Consider the following 21,399-nt stretch of genomic DNA (forward strand, 5'->3'; position numbering starts at 1 on the left):
GGGTTTTTTATACATATTATCATGTTATCTGCAAATAGAGACAGTTCAAATTCTTCCTTCCCAGTTTTTATGCTTTTTTTCCTTGTTTCATTGCCCTGGTTAGGACTTCTTTTTCTTTTTTTCTTTTTTTTTTAAGTTTTATTTATTTATTTTAGAGAGCGAGAGAGAGAGCATGAGCAGGAGGGGCAGAGGGAGAGGAAGGGAGAGAATCCTCAAGCATACTCCGCACTGAGCATGGACCCCGACATGGGGCTCAATCCCGTGACCCTGAGATCGTGACCTGAGCCGAAACCTAGAGTTGGAAGCTTAATTGACTGTGCCACCCAGGTGCCCCTGGCTAGGACTTCTAATGCCAAGTTGATAAAAGTGGTGAGGTACTGGCATCTTTGTCTTGTTCCTGATCTTAGAGGAAAAAACGATCTTAGAGGAGAAACTTTAAGTTTCTCATTGTTGAAGAAGAGATGAAATTAGCTTGTGGGCTTACCACCTATGTGTGTGTGTATCCTTTATTATGTTGAGATACTTTGCCTTTATATTTAGTTTGTCAAAAAATGCATCATACTTTATAATAAAAGTCAATCTTCATTCCTGATTCTTCAAAAATTCTTAACATACTAGGAACAGCAGGGAAATTCCTTAATTTGGTAAGGTCTATCTATTTTTTAAAAACACACCTAAAGCAAACATTTTGTTTGTTGGTAAATTATTGAAAGCTTTCCCTTTGAGTTATCTCTATTATCCCCTCTGTTTAACATTATATGGGAAGTCCTAGGCAGTACAATAAGGCAAAAAAAGAAATGAAAGGAATTTAAACTGTCATTCATCACATGATTATGAGCATAGAAAATCCAAAAGAATCTCTAGCTAATTATTAAAATTAATATGAGTAAACTTAGCAAAGTTGCTGGATATAAGGTCAGTTGCATTTCTGAATTTTAGACACAACATATTATGAATTTCGAAAGTAGTATCATTGACAATTGCATCAAAAATCATCATATTCCTAGTAAGAAATTGAAAAGTATACAAGACCACTCAGCACCACACAGAAAACTATAGAATATTAATGACACAAGATTTAAATAAATGGTGGGATATACTATATTCAGGAATTAGAAGCCTCAGTATCGTAAAGATACCAGTTTTACCCAGAGTGATCTATAGAATCAGTGCATTTCTAATCAATATATTCACAGGATTCTTTTATGGAAGGGGACTGACTAAGACTTACCATAAATTTAATTACACTAAATGGTGTGATATCAGTACAAGTGAAAAAAACAAAGAGTGGAACAGGATAATCAGGAAGCACACCTATACATATACTATCATTTGATTTATGACACAAGTAACACTGCAGTGCACTGGGGAAGTGATGGCCTTTTCCACAGATGGTGCTGGATCAACTAGGTATCCATATAAAAAAAAAAACATAATCTTTACCATACCCCACAACAGACAGAAATCTACCAATTTCAGGTAAATTACAGGTATAAAAATATAAAAGAAAACAATAAAACTTAAAGGAAAAAAAAACAGAAAATATCTTCATGGTTCAAGATAGGTAAAAACACAAAAGGTTTAAACGAAAAAGAGAAAGATTGATAAATTGAACTACATTAAGATTAGAAAGCTCTATTCATCAAAAAACATTAAGACAGTAAAAAAGTAAGCCGTGAAGTAGGGTATATGTGACAGATGCATACATCTTTAAAAAGACATATATAACTTATATAAAAAATAGAAAATTAAAAGACTGGAAGCCCATAGAGAACTAGGCAGCAGAACGGTTTTTTAAAGATTTTATTTATTTGAGAGTGAGAGAGAGAGACAGAGAAAGAGAGCAAGGGAGGGGAAGGAAGAAGGACAAGCAGACTCCATGCTGCGCACAGAGCCCAACATGGGGCTCTATTCCCAGGACCCTGAGTTCAGGATCAGAAATCAAGAGTCAGGTGCTCAACCAACTGAGCCACACAGGTGCCCCTAGGCAAAACATTTGCTTAGACACTTCATAAAAGAGGATATCTAAATAGCCAATAAATAAATACATTCAACTTTATTAATTGAGCATCTGGATATTTTAATTAAATCCACAACGAGGTACCTCTGTATATCCTCCAGAATAGCTAAAATTAAAGGGTCTGATAAAAATAACAAGTGTATCTGTTGCTGATGAGATTACAGTTGGTACACATATTTGGTATCAACTGAGACCAAATATGTGGGTTTCTTGTTATCCAGAAGATACACTTTTGAGTATATAAATGCATACGTATGTGTGCCAAGGGATTTTTTTTTTTTTTTTAAAGATTTTATTTATTTATTTGAGAGAGAGAATGAGACAGAGAGAGAGAACATGGGAGGGGGGAGGATCAGAGGGAGAAGCAGACTTCCTGCTGAGCAGGGAGTCCGATGCGGGACTCGATCCCGGGACTCCAGGATCATGACCTGAGCCGAAGGCAGTCGCTTAACCAACTGAGCCACCCAGGCGCCCCCCAAGGGACGTTTACAAGAATGTTCATAGCAGCACTATTCATGATAACCAAAAACTGGAGAAAATCCAAATGTCCATTAACAGTCAAATGAAATCTGGTATATTTTACATTGGAATACTATCCAGCAATGGCAAGGGAACACTCACTACTATATCAACAAAATGTATGAATTTTACATAATAATGAACAAAATAACCAGACACAAAAGAGTACTTCATATATAATTCCTATTCAAAAATTGGCAAAACTAATCTAAAGTGATAGAGGTCAGTATGGTGGTTATCTTTCTTGGTGAGGGTTGAAAGGGCGTAGGGAGCCTTTTGGGGGTGTTAGTAATATAATGTTTGTAACATTCTATGTTATAATGTAGGTGGTGGTTACTTTGTGAAAATTCACACTGAAAATTCACTGAGCTGTATACTTATGATCTATATACTTTTCTATATGTTTATTACTTAACACTTCAGTTAAAAATGTGGTTTAAAAATTAATAAGCCATACATTTGCATTTTCTTTGATTAACATTGACTTCTTTTTAAAACTCTAAGAAAAGACATCTTGATTTCAAATTTTCTTTAGAACATAAATGTTTTTGGTTTTTTTTTAAGATTTTTTTAAATTTATTTATTTGACAGAGAGATAGCACAAGTAGGCAGAGCGGCAGGCAGAGGGAAAGGGAGAAGCAGGCTCTCTGCTGAGCAGGGAGCCCGATGTGAGGCTCGATCCCAGGACCCTGGGATCATGACCTGAGTCGAAGGCAGCCGCTTAACCGATTGAGCCACCCAGGCGCCCCAGAACATAAATGCTTTTGCCAACTCAAAATAGTGTTTCATGGGGGTGCCTGGCTGGCTCAGTCGGTAGAGCATGTGACTTTTGATCTTTGGGTTGTAAATTTGAGCCCCACGTTGGGTGGAGAGATTACTTAAAAAAATAATATTTCATGAATTCATAGTTCTATCTGAAATAGACAAAGCATTTTATTGATAAGAACTTTGAAAGTATTCAATAAGAAATAATTTCTTGTGCATCTGCTAGGTACAAAGAAAAATAAGGAAGGCATGATATTGTCCTTTTTCCACATCTATCCCTGCCACTAACTTTTCCTATTAATGTACATATTATATATCTATCATAGTTTTACTTCATCTGAGCTTTCCATAAATGTGTTTAAAGCTTGAGCACATGATATGGCTTAAAGGAATATCTTCTCTAGAGACTTCTCTGTTACACATTAGGGTAAAGAACAACTTTTTCTCATTCTGAGTTTTCTTAGAATTTTGCATAATGGAACAAAAATCAGAAAATACAGATGTTGGTATCTAGCCCATGTTCTTTAGAAATGAGTTAAGATTCTTGAATATATTCAACAGTATGTATTCAATTTCTGTTACATGTTAAAGCTGGGGATTCAATGGCAAGCAAAATAAACATTGTCCCTGCCCTATGGCAAGGAGTTTCAGTTTAGCAAGGAAAACAAATGATTAAACAAGAAATAATAGTGAAGTCCAGAAGGAACTATAACGATGAAAGCGTACAGTATTTTAGCAGGATCACCTAACCTATGGAGAATCAGGGAAGGCTTTCTAGAGTAAGTGGTCCTCTGGCTTTTGGCTGAGATGAAGGATGATGAGTAGAAATTGGCCAAGTCCAAAGAAAGAGGATGAGAGTTCTAGTCAGAGGGAACAACATGAGAAAACTCTTTGGGGTAACAGTGAATGTGACATTTTAAAAACTGAAAGGTGCTCACAATGGCTAGAGTGCCAAAGGACAGTAGCCAGAGATAAAGCCAAAAAGGTAAGCAGTGTCTGTATCATGAGGGGCCTTATTAATTTTATTAAGTAGGTTGAATATTTTCCTAGGGGAAAAAGCAAGATTTTGAAGAGTCTAAGCGGTGGCCAAAAATGAAAACATCAAATTGCCATTTTAGGTGAAAGAGTCTGGATATGTTGCCCATTGGTTGGAAGGTAGCAAGAGGAGAGTCAAAGAGACCAGGGAGGAGGTTGCAGTAATCCAGGCAGGAGTCAGTAGATCATGGCTTGACTAGGGTAATGGCAATGGAATAGATAGATATGAGAGGATTACAGAGAATTGACAGGAGTTGCAAGTTGATTAGCTTATCAGGAATAGTGAAAAATCAAGAATTTCAGGGAAATGCAAATCAAACCACAGTGAGATAACCATTTCATACCTTTTAGGATTGCTGTAATCAAAAAGACAATAACAAGTGTTGAGTAGGATGTGGATAAACTGGAACAATCATAAATTACTGGTGGGAATGTAAAATGGTATAGCGGTTTTGGAAAACAGTCTGAAAAGGTTAAATATAGATTTAGCATATAACCCAGCAATTCCACTCCTGTGTGTGTACCCAAAGCAAAGTGAAAACATAACTTCACACAAAACTTGTACACAAATGTTCATAGTGGCATTATTCAAAATGACCAAAGAGTGAAAACAAATAAAACATTCATCAACTGATGAATGGGTAGCCATCAAATGGAATATTACTCGGCAATAGAAAGAAGTGAAGTACTGATAACATGCTAGTGTGGATGAACCTTAAAAACATCATGCTAAGTGAAATGAAAAAAGAAAATGTGTTAAATGAAAGATTGCAAAAGACCACAGATTGTATAATTCCATCTCTGAAACATCAAGAAATAGGCTAATATATAGAGACAGAAAGTAGATTAGTGGTTTCCTAGGGAGAGGGTAGGAAGAAATGGGGAGTGCCTGCTGATGGGAATGGGGTTTCTTTTTGGGGTGATAAAAATGTTCTAAAATTGATTTTGGTGATGATTGCACAACTCTGTGAGTATACTAAAAACCATTAAAGTACATACTTTGAATGAGTGAATTGTATGGTATGTCAACTATAGCTCAATAAAGGTATTATTTAAAAAGACCAAGAATTATTCTTAAGTTCTCTATGTTGGGCAGTTTGGTAGAGTATAATTGTTATTTACTAAGACAGAGAAAGATTAGGAGGTATTGAGTTCAATTTTAGATTTGTTAAATTTGAAGGATTCACAGGAAATCCAAATGAAGATAATCCAGGAAGTGAGCTATACATATCTGGTATTTAAGAATGTGGTCTAGGGCGCCTGGGTGGCTCAGTTGGTTAAGCGACTGCCTTCGGCTCAGGTCATGATCCTGGAGTCCCAGGATCGAGTCCCGCATCGGGCTCCCTGCTCAGCAGGGGGTCTGCTTCTCTCTCTGACCCTCCTCTCTCTGATGCTCTCTCTCTCTCTCTCAATAAATAAATAAAAATCTTTAAAAAAAAAAAAAAAGAATGTGGTCTACACAGAAAATACAGACTTGTGTCACCACCATATAGGTGGCAGTTGAAGAGAAGAGTGCATAGCACAAAACCTTTAGGAAGACCAAGATTAATAGGACAGGAAAAGGAACAACAAAGCTTGCAAAAGACATAAAGAGGAGTAGCCAGAGAGAGTAAGAGGAAAATCAGGAGTATGTGATAGAATGGAACCAGTGAAAGAGATTGTTTTAAGGAAGATGGAGTAATCAGCTGTGTTGAATGTTACTGACAGGTTAGGTAAGATGGGGTCTATACTTGGTGACGGCAGGTATCAGTGATATGCGAAGAGTAGTGTGAATGGGAGTAGTGGAGATAAAAATAAGATTACGGTGACTTGAGAAATATGTGGGAGATAAATTAGAGCCAAAATTTGGATTCAAAGAGGAAGAAAGAAGATTAATTAGGGATATAGGATGAAAGGTTTTTGTTTTCTTGTCTTGAGGAAAGGGTTGCTGTTAAGATGAAAGAAACATGAACATTTTTTAATGCTGATGGGAATGAGCTAGTAGGGAGGGAGAGTATGTACATATCCTGGAGATAGAGGAGGTAATGTGTAGCATGAGATTTTTAACAGTGCTGATGGTCATCTGAACACAGGTAGGGGTATTAACTTTAAATATGAGGAAGGATGATTTTTCCATGATAACAGGAACAAAGAAGGAGAAGGATAAATGGAAGCAAATGTGTTTGTAGGTTTGTTGATAAGATATTCAAGGAATTCTCATTGAATGACTTCCTGTTTTCCTCTTTGTAATCAAAGATCAGATCACCTGTTATGACCGACTGGTGATGTTTATGGAGAGTGGGGAAGTTTGAAATAGCAGTGAATATTGCAGAGAATAGTAGTGAAATATAATAGAATATAATAGGACTGGCAGTGAGTACTGAAAGCCCAGTTGAGATGAAAGATCTTTTATAGTGATGCCAGTTTGCTTTACTGTAAGATTCTCTTCTCTTGGGTTAAAGTAGAAGTCAGCTTACTAAGCAGCCCATAGGCCAAGTCTGGTCCCCTGGCCTCTTTTTGCAAATAAAATGTTATTTCTTGTCTATGGCTGTTTTGACACTACAGTGGCAGAAATAAGTAGTTGGAAATGACAGAAATGAGTAGTAGTCCTCAAAGCCTAAAATATTTACAGTCTTACCTTACAGAAAAAGTTTGCTGACCTCTGGTGTAGATCAGTGTGGATACAGGTGCAGAGAAGGCAGACATTTGGAGTCATGCGGGGTTGAAGTCTTGACAGAGTGAAAGAATTAATGACAAAGGAGTTGAAGATATGGTGGATGAAGTATTGAACCTCGGTATCCACACCAAGGAAGGAAAAAAAGCAAAGACAGGAGGAACTGATAAGAGTTTCGGGTTTTATTCGGATGTCTTGGAAGTAGTTGGGAAAAACTAAGCTGAAAATGGTAGAAGATTGTGGTCATACATTACATACGTGAAATGTATGATTTTGAAGGAAGAGTGAGTGTAGGTGATGAGAGTGCTGGGATATGGTAGCTAAGGTTGAATGGGACCGAGAGGCAGAGCACTAGCTAGATCACCTGTGTAGATGATGAAGTTCCCCAGACTGGAGTGGAGAGGAAGATGGTGAGCCAGGTGGTTGTCTTTTCTTCATCTCTTGAATTTATTAGAGAAAAGCTGTTTCTCTCACAAAAGGGACAGAGTGCAATAAATAACATAGGATTTATTTTTTTTTAAGATTTTATTTATTCATGAGAGAGAGAGGCAGAGGCAGAGGGAGAAGCAGGCTCCTCATGGAGCAGGGAGCCCAATGTGGGACTGGATTCCAGGACCCTGCGATCAGGACCTGAGCTGAAAGCAGACACTCAACCTACTGAACCACCCAGGCACCTCAATAGCATACGATTTAAAATTAACAGGTTTTTGAGGGTACCACATTCCTTTTTTTTTTTAATTTTATTTTATTATGTTAATCACCATACATTACATCATTAGTTTTTGATGTAGTGTTCCATGATTCATTGTTTGCGTATAACACCCAGTGCTCCATTCAATACGTGCCCTCTTTAATACCCATCACCAGGCTAACCCATCCCCCCACCCCCCTCCCCTCTAGAACCCTCAGTTTGTGTCTCAGAGTCCATAGTCTCTCATGGTTCGTCTCCCCCTCCAAGTTCCCCCCCTTCATTTTTCCCTTCCTGCTATCTTCTTCTTTTTCTTTTTTTTAACATATAATGTATTATTTGTTTCAGAGGTACAGGTCTGTGATTCATCAGTCTTACACAATTCACATTCCTATGTGTTTGACTTCAAATAAATTGCTAACAGTCATTCAAAAATTGGTAACAGTGTAGAAATAAGTAAATAGAATGTTTACTGCTTTTGTGACTATAATTAGAACTTACAGTTTTTAAATGTCTTTTGATTATCAGACGGCAGATGTATTTAATTTTGAAGAAACCGTTTATAGTCATCATATGTCTCCAGTTGCCACCAAGCACTGTTTGGTAGCAGGTTTGTACCTGTACTCTTTTGCTTTTCAACATATTGAAACTTGCTCCCTTTTAATACCTAGTTAGTTTTGATATAGACATTTCAACCCAGATGAATATCACAATTTAAAAAAAAAAAAAAACCTCAAGTATATGCTATATTTACATTCAATTTTATTGGTATTATGCAGGTCAGGCACTGTGCTAGTGGCTAGGATTCAAAGATTAAGAAAGCACATTTCTGTTCCCTAAGGAGTTAATTTTCAACCACCGAAGTTTCAAAGATTTTACATGAACAAAATTTGGCAACTTTTTCAATTCAACATAATAAAAAAATGGAAATTATTTTCTTTTCTCTAAGATTGTGTTATTCAAATTAAACATCCAGTTTTATGAAAGCACCTACAACAAGAATTTTCATGTGTGAGGAAGAAAAAATGTTTTTCTGGTATCTGGTATCAGGTCCCTAGGATTCCATTATTTGTTTGGCACTGCATGAACATCTTCACCTGCAGAGACCAGTCAGCTGCATCGTCTGCAGGAAAGAGCTAGGCACTAGCTTGTCCTTGAGGTCCACTCAGTCTGTGTCCAGAGTCTCTGGAAGTATATGATTAATATGGAAAGACTGAGGCATTAAGTAAAATTATTTGATATAATAAAATAGCATAGAATTGTAGCAATGCAGATTTCCTGGTTTTGATACTCTGATATAGTTACCTAACATAACAATGGTTGGGACAACATGGGTAAAGGGTACACAGGGTCTCTCTGTCCTATTTTTGCAACTTTCTCTGAATCTATAATTATTTCAAAATTAAACATTAGAACATAATGCAATAATAGAGCTCTCTTAGTACTAAAGTGTAACTGCAATTACATTTGCTAATTATAAACACTAAAAATGATTTGAAGTATATTTTTAGCATACTTTTTTTATATTTCTGTGTAGATGCAGAGAAGATATCATGATTCATAAGGTAGTTTCTTGTTTCCTTTTGGTGGTGATTTATAATAAAATTATCTTAAACCATTTTTGTTTTTGTTTTTACAGTTGGTACTAGAGGGCCCAAAGTACAACTTTGTGACTTAAAGTCTGGATCCTGTTCCCACATTTTACAGGGTATTTTTTTTTTATTTGAAACAACAACTACTTTGAGTAAACCGTTCAATAAAAAGAAACATTACTAACAATGTATTCTTTGTAACTGACATGACTGATGTATTTTGTGCTAGCTGTTAAAAGTCAACAGGGAAATAAAGATCCTTCTGTGCATTATTCTTATAAAACTGATCTATTGAGGAGACATTTATATAAACAATAGCCATAGGGTAAACTCAAAAGATATGGAAAGTCTAGCTGAAAACCGTATCTTATTTCTACATTTAAAAAAAAAAATTATTTATGAAACTTACATTGGTACATTTGTCTTATGAGCATTGTTTAGTATTGTTCTGGCTAAGTAAACATTCTTAATATTTAGGTGCTTTTTTTTCCTGAATGCAAATATTTTAGAAAAAGCTATTAAAATAATATTTTGGTTAAGATATATTAATTTGAATATTTTTGCTACTTTGTTATCAGTATTAGACCATCGATTCTAAATAATGGAAAGATGGCTTATAATTCAGAAATTTACATTTTTATTCATCCCTGAGAAACACATAATATATCAAGAGAATTTGGTGAAATGCATAGCATTTGTTTTACATTGTCATGAATCTCTATTAATATAAGTTAGGTAGATGAAAATATCTACTTTGAATAGTTCATTTAGGCAAAAGTGAATTAAAATGTTGAAGTCAATTATTCTATGAACGTATCACCTGTGCTTTCTAGAAAAAAAATTTTTATCCAAATGCTTCCTACAATCATGAATTTTACAAAAATTTTTATTATAACTTTCTGAAAAGTTAGAAACCATTTTTATACTCTAGAATGTTTAATTTGTATGGTTTGTTGGCAGTGGTTTTTTGTGGTAGGTACAGGTAAACGAGCTTAAGCTGTATTACTTAACAGTGGATTCACTTTTTAATCTAACAGCTGTATTAAAAAAGAAAGACTCACTTGCTCTTTCCAATGTGAAACCAGGCCATTTATAATGGGATAACATGTAAGAAATGCCCCACAGACTTCATATTAATATTTAAACATAGATTATTGTATATGTGAAAAAGTCATGATCATATCAATTTATTTTTAATATTTAGTCTTCACTTTCTTCAAAATCAGACATATTACACTGTATCTTTTGATTTTTCAACTATTTTACAAGGCTTTTCATACAGTTATATTTGCAGGTCACAGACAAGAAATAATGGCAGTTTCCTGGTCACCACGTTGTGAATATGTCTTGGCAACTGCAAGGTAACATGCAAATTATTTGGTTTTGAAGTTAATAATTAATGATAAAAATTTTGAAAATACTTTTTTATGAGGTGCATATTTAGTTATTAATTAGGCCCTTTAAATAATTGAGTTACTGTTTTTTAGTCCTATCACTACATATCTTGAAGGTGCTCACCTTTTAAAACAGAGAAAACAAGAGAATCTCTAGCAATGCAAATTTGCTAGTACTACCCATAAAAAAACTGTGTTGTCATTTTTTTCTACCCAAGTGTAAGACTTAATTTTAAAACAGTAGCATTTCATTTTCTTTAATACAGATTATTTTGAATCTGATTCAACATTTATTCCTTGATTCAATTTAATAATATTTAATGATGACCGCCTACCTTGAGCCAAGCAGTTTAGTCCCCAGAGAAGCTTCTGTTAATAGTTTACAGAATGTGATACTGAGATCTATGCTTTCTGAAGTAGAACAAGTCTAGAATGTAGCTGTTAGAAGGCTGCCTAAAGAGGTGTGAAGGTGAAAAGCTAGGTGCTGGTTGTGGGTCCATGATAGGGCGAATTTATATTGTTCATGCCTAACTTGGTTTTCCTCAAACCATGGGGAAGCTAAGAGGCTTTCAGTTCTCAGAGTACTGCAGGAATTTGAATCAGTATGAGAATGGACCTAGTAATCAATGCTAGTAATCAGGTAAGTCCAAATCTTAGCTGTTTCAGAAAGTACTTAAATCCTCAGACTCATCCCATTGCAGACTTCTTCCCCAGCTGGAAAGAAAGAAAACCATTTTGAAAATGGGAAATGCTAGCTTTTTGCTTGCTATTCTAATTGGCTAGGTTTGATGGTGATCTGTGAAAAGAATCAAGACTACAGGAAGAGATAAGCCCTGTATCTATGAAAAAAAATAGATTTATAAGTTAGAAATAGGCTTATAAAGTGCATTGTATTGCTCTTTCTAATTAAAGGGGCCTGGATAAACCCAATTTGTTAGAATATTGTTGAGGTCTTTTTTGAGAACATGATAGCATTAGTTAAACTGATTTATATTTTCTTTAGGAGTAGTTGAAATTGAAATTGATATGTGATCATGGTTTTTTGCCTTTATTCTTTTCACTTACTTGAGGTAAAATAAAAGTAAGTGCCAGATTTCTAAGAGACATTAAAGTTAGTTCTTGTATATCTGGTAAAGATTGATTTGAGTATAGGAAACCAAATATAAATGTATTGTCCTTATTATTCACCTTAATTTTTTCATATAAAAAGAAAACACCAAATTCATGCCAAATGAATTCTTAAAGTAAAATTAGTTAGCTGCTTGATTGTCTAGAAAACATTTGAATAACAAACAATAGAAAGGATGTATTAACAAACTTGCTAAGGGACAAGCTCCAAAACTATCTAGTTTTGTCAGAGGAACCATTAAAAACAAAATAAAAATCAGCAGAATTCTGTTCTTGTGATCTAAAAAAGTTACCCTTTTTTTGGCTATTTTTTTCACTGCTTTTTGCTACTACTGATTTTGAATATTTGATGAAAAGGCAAAAGTTCAACAACCCAAAAGTACAAATATATTTGCACTAATATACTGAGACTTCTGTGTGCCGTAATACTGTAAAGGTAGGTGAAGAGTACAGTCACTGTCCTAGCTATATATGTCAATGTAACATTTATTTCTTCTTAGTGCTGACAGTAGAGTAAAATTATGGGATGTGAGAAGAGCATCAGGATGTTTAATTACTCTTGATCAGCATAATGGAAAAAAGTCACAAGCTGTTGAATCAGGTAATGAAGAATACATTAATATAGAAATATGCCAATGATAGTATTTTTTATATTAAAAATTTTTAATTGAAACCAAGTAATTAATGTATATTGACAAGTTGCAAATTTTATGATTTAAAAAATGGCATTCACAATAAATTGATTTCTAAAAATACATAACTAAATTATGGTTGTCTTTCTTCAAGATACAAAGAAGTATGACATTTTATCTACCCCTAAATTTTCAAATGCAGAAACTTTTCTGAATTAATTTGTTACTTTTTTTCTCCAGTGAAGTCAACTAATACAAATTCATTGCCACGTTAGGAAGCTACAATAAATCGAAGGAATAGTAACATTTTGTGGCCATTGTATGAAAATAGAATTTGCAAATTGTGTTAAATGTGTCAGCTGCTATCCAGGTGATAAAGTACCTCAATTGCTTTTTTCCAATAGAATTCAATTCCTTTTTTTTTTTTAAGATTTTATTTACTTATTTGAGAGAGAGAGTGCGCATGCATGCGTTTACAAGCAGGCGTTGGGCAGAGGGAGAAGGAGAGAGAGAATCCTAAGCAGACTCCTAGCTGAGGGCAGAGCCTGACGTGGGGCTCCATCCCAGGACCCTGAGATAATGACCTGAATGAAATCAAGAGTCAGACACTTAACTGACTGAGCCATCCAGGTGCCCCTAGAATTTAATTTCTGTATAGGATAAGATTCTGATTTAGAATTAATTGTGGACCAGAAAAATCTTAGGATGAACTATATACATTTTTGTGATTGTTTTAATAATCTTTTTTAATTAATCAGGCTCTTGAGAATTATGCTTTCTCAAATTTGGTTATTTTGAAAGTAATACAAATTTTGAATGAAACTAGAACACTTATTCTTTCCCTACTGAAGTTTTTTTTTTTTAATAGTAAATACTAGTATGACTGATTTTTAATAGTCCATGGAATGATTTTTAGATAAAAAATGGAAATAGTATATGAGAAATTTGGAAGGTGTTTAATTTATTTTTTATTTATTTATTTTTTTTAAAGATTTTATTTATTTATTTGACAGAGAGACACACAGCGAGAGAGGGAACACAAGCAGGGGGAGTGGGAGAGGGAGAAGCAGGCTTCCCGCCGAGCAGGGAGCCTGATGCAGGGCTCGATCCCAGCACCCTGGGATCATGACCTGAGCCAAAGGCAGACGCTTAACGACTGAGCCACCCAGGCGCCCCGAAGGTGTTTAATTTAAAAATTTAGTGTTAGGCATGCATTTAATTGAGTTGGACAGCACAGCTTACTCTCTGAAGAAAAATTATATTTGGCAAGATTTCTTTCTCTTTAGTTTTCCTGTTTTTCTCCATTTTTATGGTTCTAATTTATATAGCTTATGATATTCAAATAATCCAAATATAATCAACTTGTATATTTTAAGTAATTCAGATAGTTGTCCTTTAATATGTTTAAATAACTGTATCATCAAGCATTAAGTGTGTGCTGAATACAAGAATAGATTAACTGAATTGTATTTTTCATTGCAGCAAACACTGCTCATAATGGGAAAGTTAATGGCTTATGTTTTACAAGTGATGGGCTTCATCTCCTTACTGTTGGTACGGATAATCGAATGAGGCTTTGGAATAGTTCCAATGGAGAAAACACACTAGTAAGAGATTTTAAATATCTCCAACTTTTTTTTTTTTTTTTAAAGTAATCTACACCCAGTGTAGGGCTTGAACTCACAACCCTGCGATCAAGAATTGCATGCTCTACTGATTGAGCCAGCCAGGTGCCCCTCTAACCTTTTGAATATATATTTAAAAAATGGATCTGTGAAATACACTTGGTGTCCTTCTGTAGATTTAACTCTTTTCTTGTCTCTGTATTCCAATTTTCTTTTTATATTTTTCTATTAGTGAACTAATAACTCTCAACACAGGACAGCCCACCCTACCATGCCCCCACCACATTCTCCCCACTTGTGGAGAATTATTGCTCTACTGTGCATAATGTGAGTGTGCCATATTTCTCAGGTGTATTGGAGAAGAATAAAAGATTGAGAACTGATATAAATTAAAGTTATAGTCAAATTTTATACTATATATGACTTGTAAACAAAATCTAAGATGAATGTTATAGTACCAGAACATATGGTACTTTAATACTGGAGTAAATGTGTTTTAAATGTGCTAGATTCTTATGTGGTATTTAATTTCTAACACTTTTTAAAAATTTATGTTATGCTCCTTACCAGGTGTACCTGTGGTTTAATAACTTTCAGAATAAGCTAATAAGTTTGTATTTTGGTGGTAATAGTAATAGCTAATATTTATTAAGTGTTAATAAAAATTAGTCAGATACAGTGTTAATAAAAATTAACATGTAACATGTACTGAAGCATATAGGGTCTTATTTAATCATCAAATCAATACTGTGAAGGTAGTTACTGTTATAATACCCATTTTACACATGAGGAAATGAGACATAATGGTGATTATACCAAACACCTCATAGCATTTATTTAATGCTTTAAGGTAGGTATTGATTATAATTATTAATTATTTATTAATTTAAGTACTCTCTTCCCCCAGCACGGGGCTCAAACTCAACAACCCCTAGATCAAGAGTCACATGCCCTTCTGACTGAGACAGCCAGGTGCCCCATTTCATCTTCCTTTCTTTAACCTCCTTTCTAAGTAATTCTCTTTTAGATACTCTAAAGATCATTTCTTTTATTAAATTCTAATTTTACTATAAGGTGAAAATTGTTCATACTAGATTAGAGTTTGCTAATCTCTCATGTACTTTATGAAGTGCTTCTCCATCATATCTCAGACTAGAAACTCAGGCATTGCAAATTTTACTTTAGAATCTTCCATTCATTATATTTGTATCATGTTTCTAATCAGGTCACACCTTTCTTTTCTCATTTTATTCATTTATTTAATAAGTATTTATTGAGCATATCCTGTTTTCCAGACACTATTATACAGCAGCAGACAAAACAGAGAAGTCCTATCCTCATGGAACTTATATTCTAGGGAGAGGAAGAAAGACATCCATCCATCAGTCAATAAATGGATGGATAAAATATATTTTAGATGTAGCAAGTGCTCTGAAGAAAAGCAAAGCAAGGAAAGTAGCATAGAAAATAATGGGAAGTTGGAGTTGCAGTTTTACATAGGGCAGTCAGGGTATGTTTCACTCAGAAGACGATATTTGGCCTGAAGGAAATGAAGTGAGCCATCAGATATCTGGGAAGGCAAGCATTCCAGGCAGAGGAAGGAAGAAAGTAGAAAGACCCTGAGGCAGGAGCATACTTGGAATACCCAGGGAACATCTAAGAGGCTCTTGTGTTGAAATAGAGGAAGCAGGGGGAGAGTACTAGGAGATGAGGAACAGAAGGAACCAGACACCAGAGGATATAGGCTTGTAGGCCTTTGTAAGGGCTTAGGCTTTTTCTCTGGGTGAAATGGAAAGCCACTAAAGGCCTTTGAGTGGTGATGTGATGGGGTCACTTTGGAAAGGTGGGTTGGCATGTGCATCAAAGGTGAATGTGATAAGTATAAAGGGTATTGACTATATATATAAATTGTTAGTGTGATTCTATTACATTTTTCTCTCCTTGAAGGTGATACTCATGCCTTAAGGGTTTTTGCTAGTAGTAAGTCTACTTCTTGAATAGTGTGTTTGGAATGGATAATACCTTTTAAAATTGACTTGATCTAAGTAGTCATTCATGCAGAGGGGACTAGAATAGCCCAGAAACTCACCTCCAGAGGACACTTAAAAGAACTGGGGACATCAATCCCAGAAAAAGTAACTCTCAGTGGAAACACACTGTCTTCAAGTATTAAAGTGCTGTCAGACAGAATTGGAAACTGATTCCAGTCCTGCCATTTAGTAATATGGGACATTAGTCAGTTTATTTAAGGTGACCTTATGAAGGACTATGGTCAGAGTTGTAGTGTCTCTGTCTTGTAAATTGGGGTTATTATGTACCTAAACAGTAATTTTAAGGATAAAATGGAAGTATGAAAAGAGTAGTAAATAATTAAATATCTGTTAAGTAATAGGTATACCATAAATAACTATTTTTATTGTGTGATGTTGCCTTTTTGGTAGTACCCTTGTTAGTTTCTTTTTTTTTTTTTTTTTTTATTTATTTGTGATAGAGTAAGCGAGAGAGTGAGCGAGCAAGCATGAGCGGGAGCCGGGGGGATTGGTGCAGAGGGAGAAGAAGAAGCAGGCTCCCGACTGAGCAGGGAGCCCGACACAGGGCTCAATCCCAGGACCCTGAGACCATGAGCTGAGCCAAAGGCAGACACTTAACTGACTGAGCCACCCAGGCTCAGATGTATATGGATTGTGTCCATTGGCAACAATAGAATTTGTACCATCAACTTACTTTGATAGTACTCTGGCATAGCCAGTTCTCCCATTTTATGCTTCTCTTTATGTGTTTTTTTATGCTTCCTTTTTGCTTTTAAGAGGGATCCATCTTTACATCTCTTTTTCCTCTTCAGTAGAAACTTCTAAATCTTAAAAATAAATATCAAGAAAAAAGACATAAGTTAAATAAGAAAACTTTATTTATCTAATCCTAACCTTAAAGTTATAAATATATTTGTTTTCTTCGGAAACTTCTGAAGCTTATTTTTTAATGTTGTCTTTGGGTAATTTCCTTTACTTTTGATCTGGGAATTAGATATTCTGCTACTTCAGAGATACTACTCTTCTTCCTCCCCATTCTGACTAAAGGTTCTGGACCTACCTCAGTAGCTTTTGCTGCTTGTTGTTTTGTAATGTGGTATATTTATAAAAACAACATTGCCACATTTCCCAAACACTTTTTCAACCCAGCTGTGATGAACATTTTGGAGAAGTAATTCCTGTGATAAATTAGAAGCAGAATTAAATGTGTAAGGATTCTTAGGATGTCAATAAATTTTTACTTGGAATATTAAAAATAAAATAAATTTTAAAAAGATGTATAAGTGCATGCTTCTAATAGGTGTACAATTATTTATAAGTTACATACAAATACTGTTGTGAACCTGTGTTTAATCAAAGGTTAATTTCTTATTTTTTAAATAAAAATGAGATTAAAAATAGAACTTTTCATGTTTTCTTCTCATACCTTAATGGATTATCTTGGAGGCTCCTTGAGGTTGCCTTAGAGAATGTAACAAGTAGTTGCAGGGAAAATGCACAGAGAGAGAGCTTTTGGTACAACAAAAGAACAAAAAATTCATAATAGCTCTTCTGGTGTTGACTGTTTAAGTTACTGGTATTACCATTCACTATGACCAATGTCTAGAAATTGGAAGTCTATCCTTTATTCTTCCCTGCCCCTTGTCCCATGTATGAAATCAATTACGCATCCTCTTAATTCTTCCTTCTTAGTTTTTTTCGTCTATTTCTTCCCTTCCAGCCTCACTCTGGGTCCTCATGATCTCTCTAGTTAATTACTATAACATTCTTCTAACTTTTCCCAAACTTATCTCCCCGTAAAAGTCTTTCACTGTTAACGCAGTACTTCTAGGTTATTAAAACCGGATGCTTTTGCCTGTTGCGCACAAAAACTTCATAAGTTATATCTTCTAACTTACCAGCTTTAGGTCTTGCCACTTCCCCATATTTTTCTCTGTCGTTACTAAACTACTTAGAGGTCTTTAAAAATACCTTGCTCTCTTGCCCTTCCATTCTGAGGCACAGACTCCTGCCTTTGCTTTGGAATAATGTTCTCCTTCCTGTCCTAGCTGCTTCTCACTTTCAAGGTTCATCTCAGACACAGCCTTTCTGTAACTCCTCTCATCTAGCTTAGATGCTTCCAAGTACCCAGTGCTCACTTGTAGTAGAATGTACTGTGATCATCACTTCATGGAATGAAGGAAAAATAATTTACAACAGTGTGACATAGTGGTTTTTGATTAGTGCAGTCTAGATTTAGTTTCTGATTCTGTCATTTGTTATCCCAAAGATCTTGATCAAAACAGTTAACCTTTCTAAATGTTTTCTTTTTGTGTAATAATCCCATAGATTGTGTAACAATCTCATACTATTGTTTTGAGTATTACATGAAATAACACGTGTAAAACATTAAGTACATTGATATTTACAGCAAATGTTGGCACTCAGTAAATATTATGTCATTATTGGGGTGCCTGGGTGGCTCAGTCGTTAAGCGTCTGCCTTCGGCTCAGGTCATGATCCCAGAGTCCTGGGATCGAGCCCCACATCGGGCTCCCTGCTTGGCGGGAAGCCTGCTTCTCCCTCTCCCACTCCCCCTGCTTGTGTTCCCTCTCTCGCTGTGTCTCTCTCTGTCAAATAAATAAAATATTAAAAAAAAAAAATTATGTCATTATTATCATTATGCTGATCATTGTTTGACAATAAAATAAGCTGCCTTGTGATGGAATCTCTGTGTCACTATAGGTATTCATTTAATGACTAGATGTATATATTTCCCAGAACAGTAAAAGGGATAGGGAGTTGGATTTGCCATCATCATTATCCAAAATCCAGTATCTTCCTCCACTATCAAAATCTTTTCAAAGCCTATACATACCACCTTTAAGACATCATAGCCAAAAGTAGCCTCTCTTCTATAGTACTTTCATAATAATATACATCATGTTATTTACTATACGTTGGTAAGCATACATAGTCATAAAATGGGAACCTTAGACAATCAGCTAGTATAATGTATGACACACAGTGAGCATTAGTGAATGGTAGATCATTCCTTTCCTTAATCCATTATTAGAATTTTATTCCAAAGGTATTGAAAAGATACTGATGACTTTGAGTCCACAAATGATTTGATCACAGCAGTGATTTACAAAGATTAACAGGATTGTAAGTTGCAGGATGGAGTGGGGATGCCTAAGGACGAAGACAAGAGTTAAAGAGCTAGTTCAGTATTCATACCTCATTTAATACTTTCCAGTTCATATTTGGGAAAGAATGTGGTAGAGTGGAAAGAACTCAGACCTTATAGCTAGGTCCTCTGATAAATGTGAATAAGGCCATCACAGTCTAGCAGTTCAAAATTTTTCTAACAGGAGCAGAGAATTTCTAGTTAAGATGTGTGTTTTTTCTCCATTCTCCTTCCCCACCATCATTCCACAAATAGTTACACATACAGGATCAGAAGATGCAAATGACTTACACTTTTAAATATATATGGGAATTAATAAATCTAGGGACTTACTGGATACCTTTCTGTTCTAGGTCTCTCATGTGCATTATTTCATCTGATTTTTTCATAGTAACTCTGGTAAATGATCCTATTTCTATTTAACAGATTAAAATAATGAAACTCAGAGGCTAAGTCATTCATTACTCATATGAGGCAAAAGAAAAGAAAAGGTGGGTGGGGAGTGGAGTGGGTTTCTACAAACCAAGTCTACCGAATTTAAGTGTAATATTTTAATGTTTCGTTCTACCACTGCTGCAGTGGGATAGCTGAATGCATACACTCATTTCTGTCACATGTTAACCCGAAGGGGGGGTAAGGCAAGTGTAGTGACCCCAGATGATCAGCATATATCCATTTGGTCCTCAGTGTTTGTTTGTTTATATTTATTTATTTATTTTAAAGATTTTATTTATTTATTTTAGAGAGAGAACGCAAACGGGGAGAGGGAGAGAGAGACTCTCAAGCAGACTCTGCTGAGCGCAGAGCCCAACACAGGGCTTGATCCTACAACACTGAGATCATGACCTGAGCCAAAGTCAAGAGTCGGGTGCTTAACCAACTGAGCCACCCAGGCGCCCCTGTTTATATATATTTACAAATATATATACACACACTCTCCCAACTGACCTTTATAAAAAGACAAAAAGGTAAATCACTGTCTGTCTAAATTCTAGTGTTAGCCATAGCATTTGGAGTCTTTGGTGATCTTCCTGCTGATAATTCTCAAATGTTTAGCTACTGGTTTTACACCTGCCCTAAACTGCTTTATCTAAATTATCAGCAGGATAATTTCAGCACTATCAATTTCTTTTGCCCAAAGCTTCTCAGACTTTGATGAGCCTTTAGATCACCTAGTTATCTTATTAAAATGAAGATTCTTGTTCAGTAGGATTGGGATAAGACCTGGAATTTTCCTTTCAAACTGCAGAGGAGATGCTGATGTTGGGCTCGCACCTTTGGCGTACAGGTGCAGAATTTTTATTTTTTGTCCTAAATATGTAATTATAGAAAGTTGCAGTTGTATACACACTACTTGTGTTCTGTGCTTTTTTTATACTTAGTTTTTATCCTTATTTCCTGCATAATTTTCATAATTACGATTTTTAATTACTATATAAGCTGTAGAGTTATTATAAAATTATTAGGGATTTACATATATTTTTATTTTTTTATTTTTTTTTCTCTTTTCTCTTTTTTAATTTTTTTATTGTTATGTTAATCCCCATACATTACATCATTAGTTTTAGATATAGTGTTCCATGATTCATTGCTTGTGCATAACACCCAGTGCTCCATGCAGAACGTGCCCTCCTCAATACCCATCACCAGGCTAACCCATCCTCCCAACCCCCTCCCCTCTAGAACCCTCAGTTTGTTTTTCAGAGTCCATTGTCTCTCATGGTTCTTCTCCCCCTCCGATTTCCCCCCCTTCATTCTTCCCCTCCTGCTACATTCTTCTTCTTTTTTTCTTTCTTAACATATATTGCATTATTTGTTTCAGAGGTACAGATCTGAGATTCAACAGTCTTGCACAATTCACAGCGCTTACCAGAACACATACCCTCCCCAGTGTCCATTACCCAGTCACCCCATCCCTCCCACCCCACCCCCCACTCCAGCAACCCTCAGTTTGTTTCCTGAGATTAAGAATTCCTCATATCAGTGAGGTCATATGATACATGTCTTTCTCTGTTTGACTTATTTCGCTCAGCATAATACCCTCCAGTTCCATCCACGTCGTTGCAAATGGCAAGATCTCATTCCTTTTGATGGCTGCATAATATTCCATTGTATATATATACCACCTCTTCTTTATCCATTCATCTGT

General features: G+C 35.4%; 1 protein-coding gene across 4 annotated transcripts in view; it reads left to right on the forward strand.

The window, feature by feature from the left end:
- ERCC8 (ERCC excision repair 8, CSA ubiquitin ligase complex subunit) overlaps positions 1-21,399 on the forward strand; it is a 60,601-nt gene that overhangs the window by 21,080 nt on the left and 18,122 nt on the right. For 3 of the 4 annotated variants that reach the window (XM_032404369.1, XM_032404371.1, XM_032404372.1), the window contains exons 5-9: positions 8,209-8,290; positions 9,320-9,388; positions 10,555-10,633; positions 12,295-12,395; positions 13,909-14,033. In XM_032404369.1, the coding sequence (XP_032260260.1) occupies positions 8,209-8,290; positions 9,320-9,388; positions 10,555-10,633; positions 12,295-12,395; positions 13,909-14,033 (456 nt within the window). The remainder of the gene's footprint in view (positions 1-8,208; positions 8,291-9,319; positions 9,389-10,554; positions 10,634-12,294; positions 12,396-13,908; positions 14,034-21,399) is intronic. The other variant, XM_032404370.1, reaches the window with a different exon arrangement.

This window comes from Phoca vitulina, unplaced genomic scaffold, assembly GCF_004348235.1.
Source record: "Phoca vitulina isolate PV1807 unplaced genomic scaffold, GSC_HSeal_1.0 scaffold6, whole genome shotgun sequence".
Classification (NCBI taxonomy): domain Eukaryota; kingdom Metazoa; phylum Chordata; class Mammalia; order Carnivora; family Phocidae; genus Phoca; species Phoca vitulina.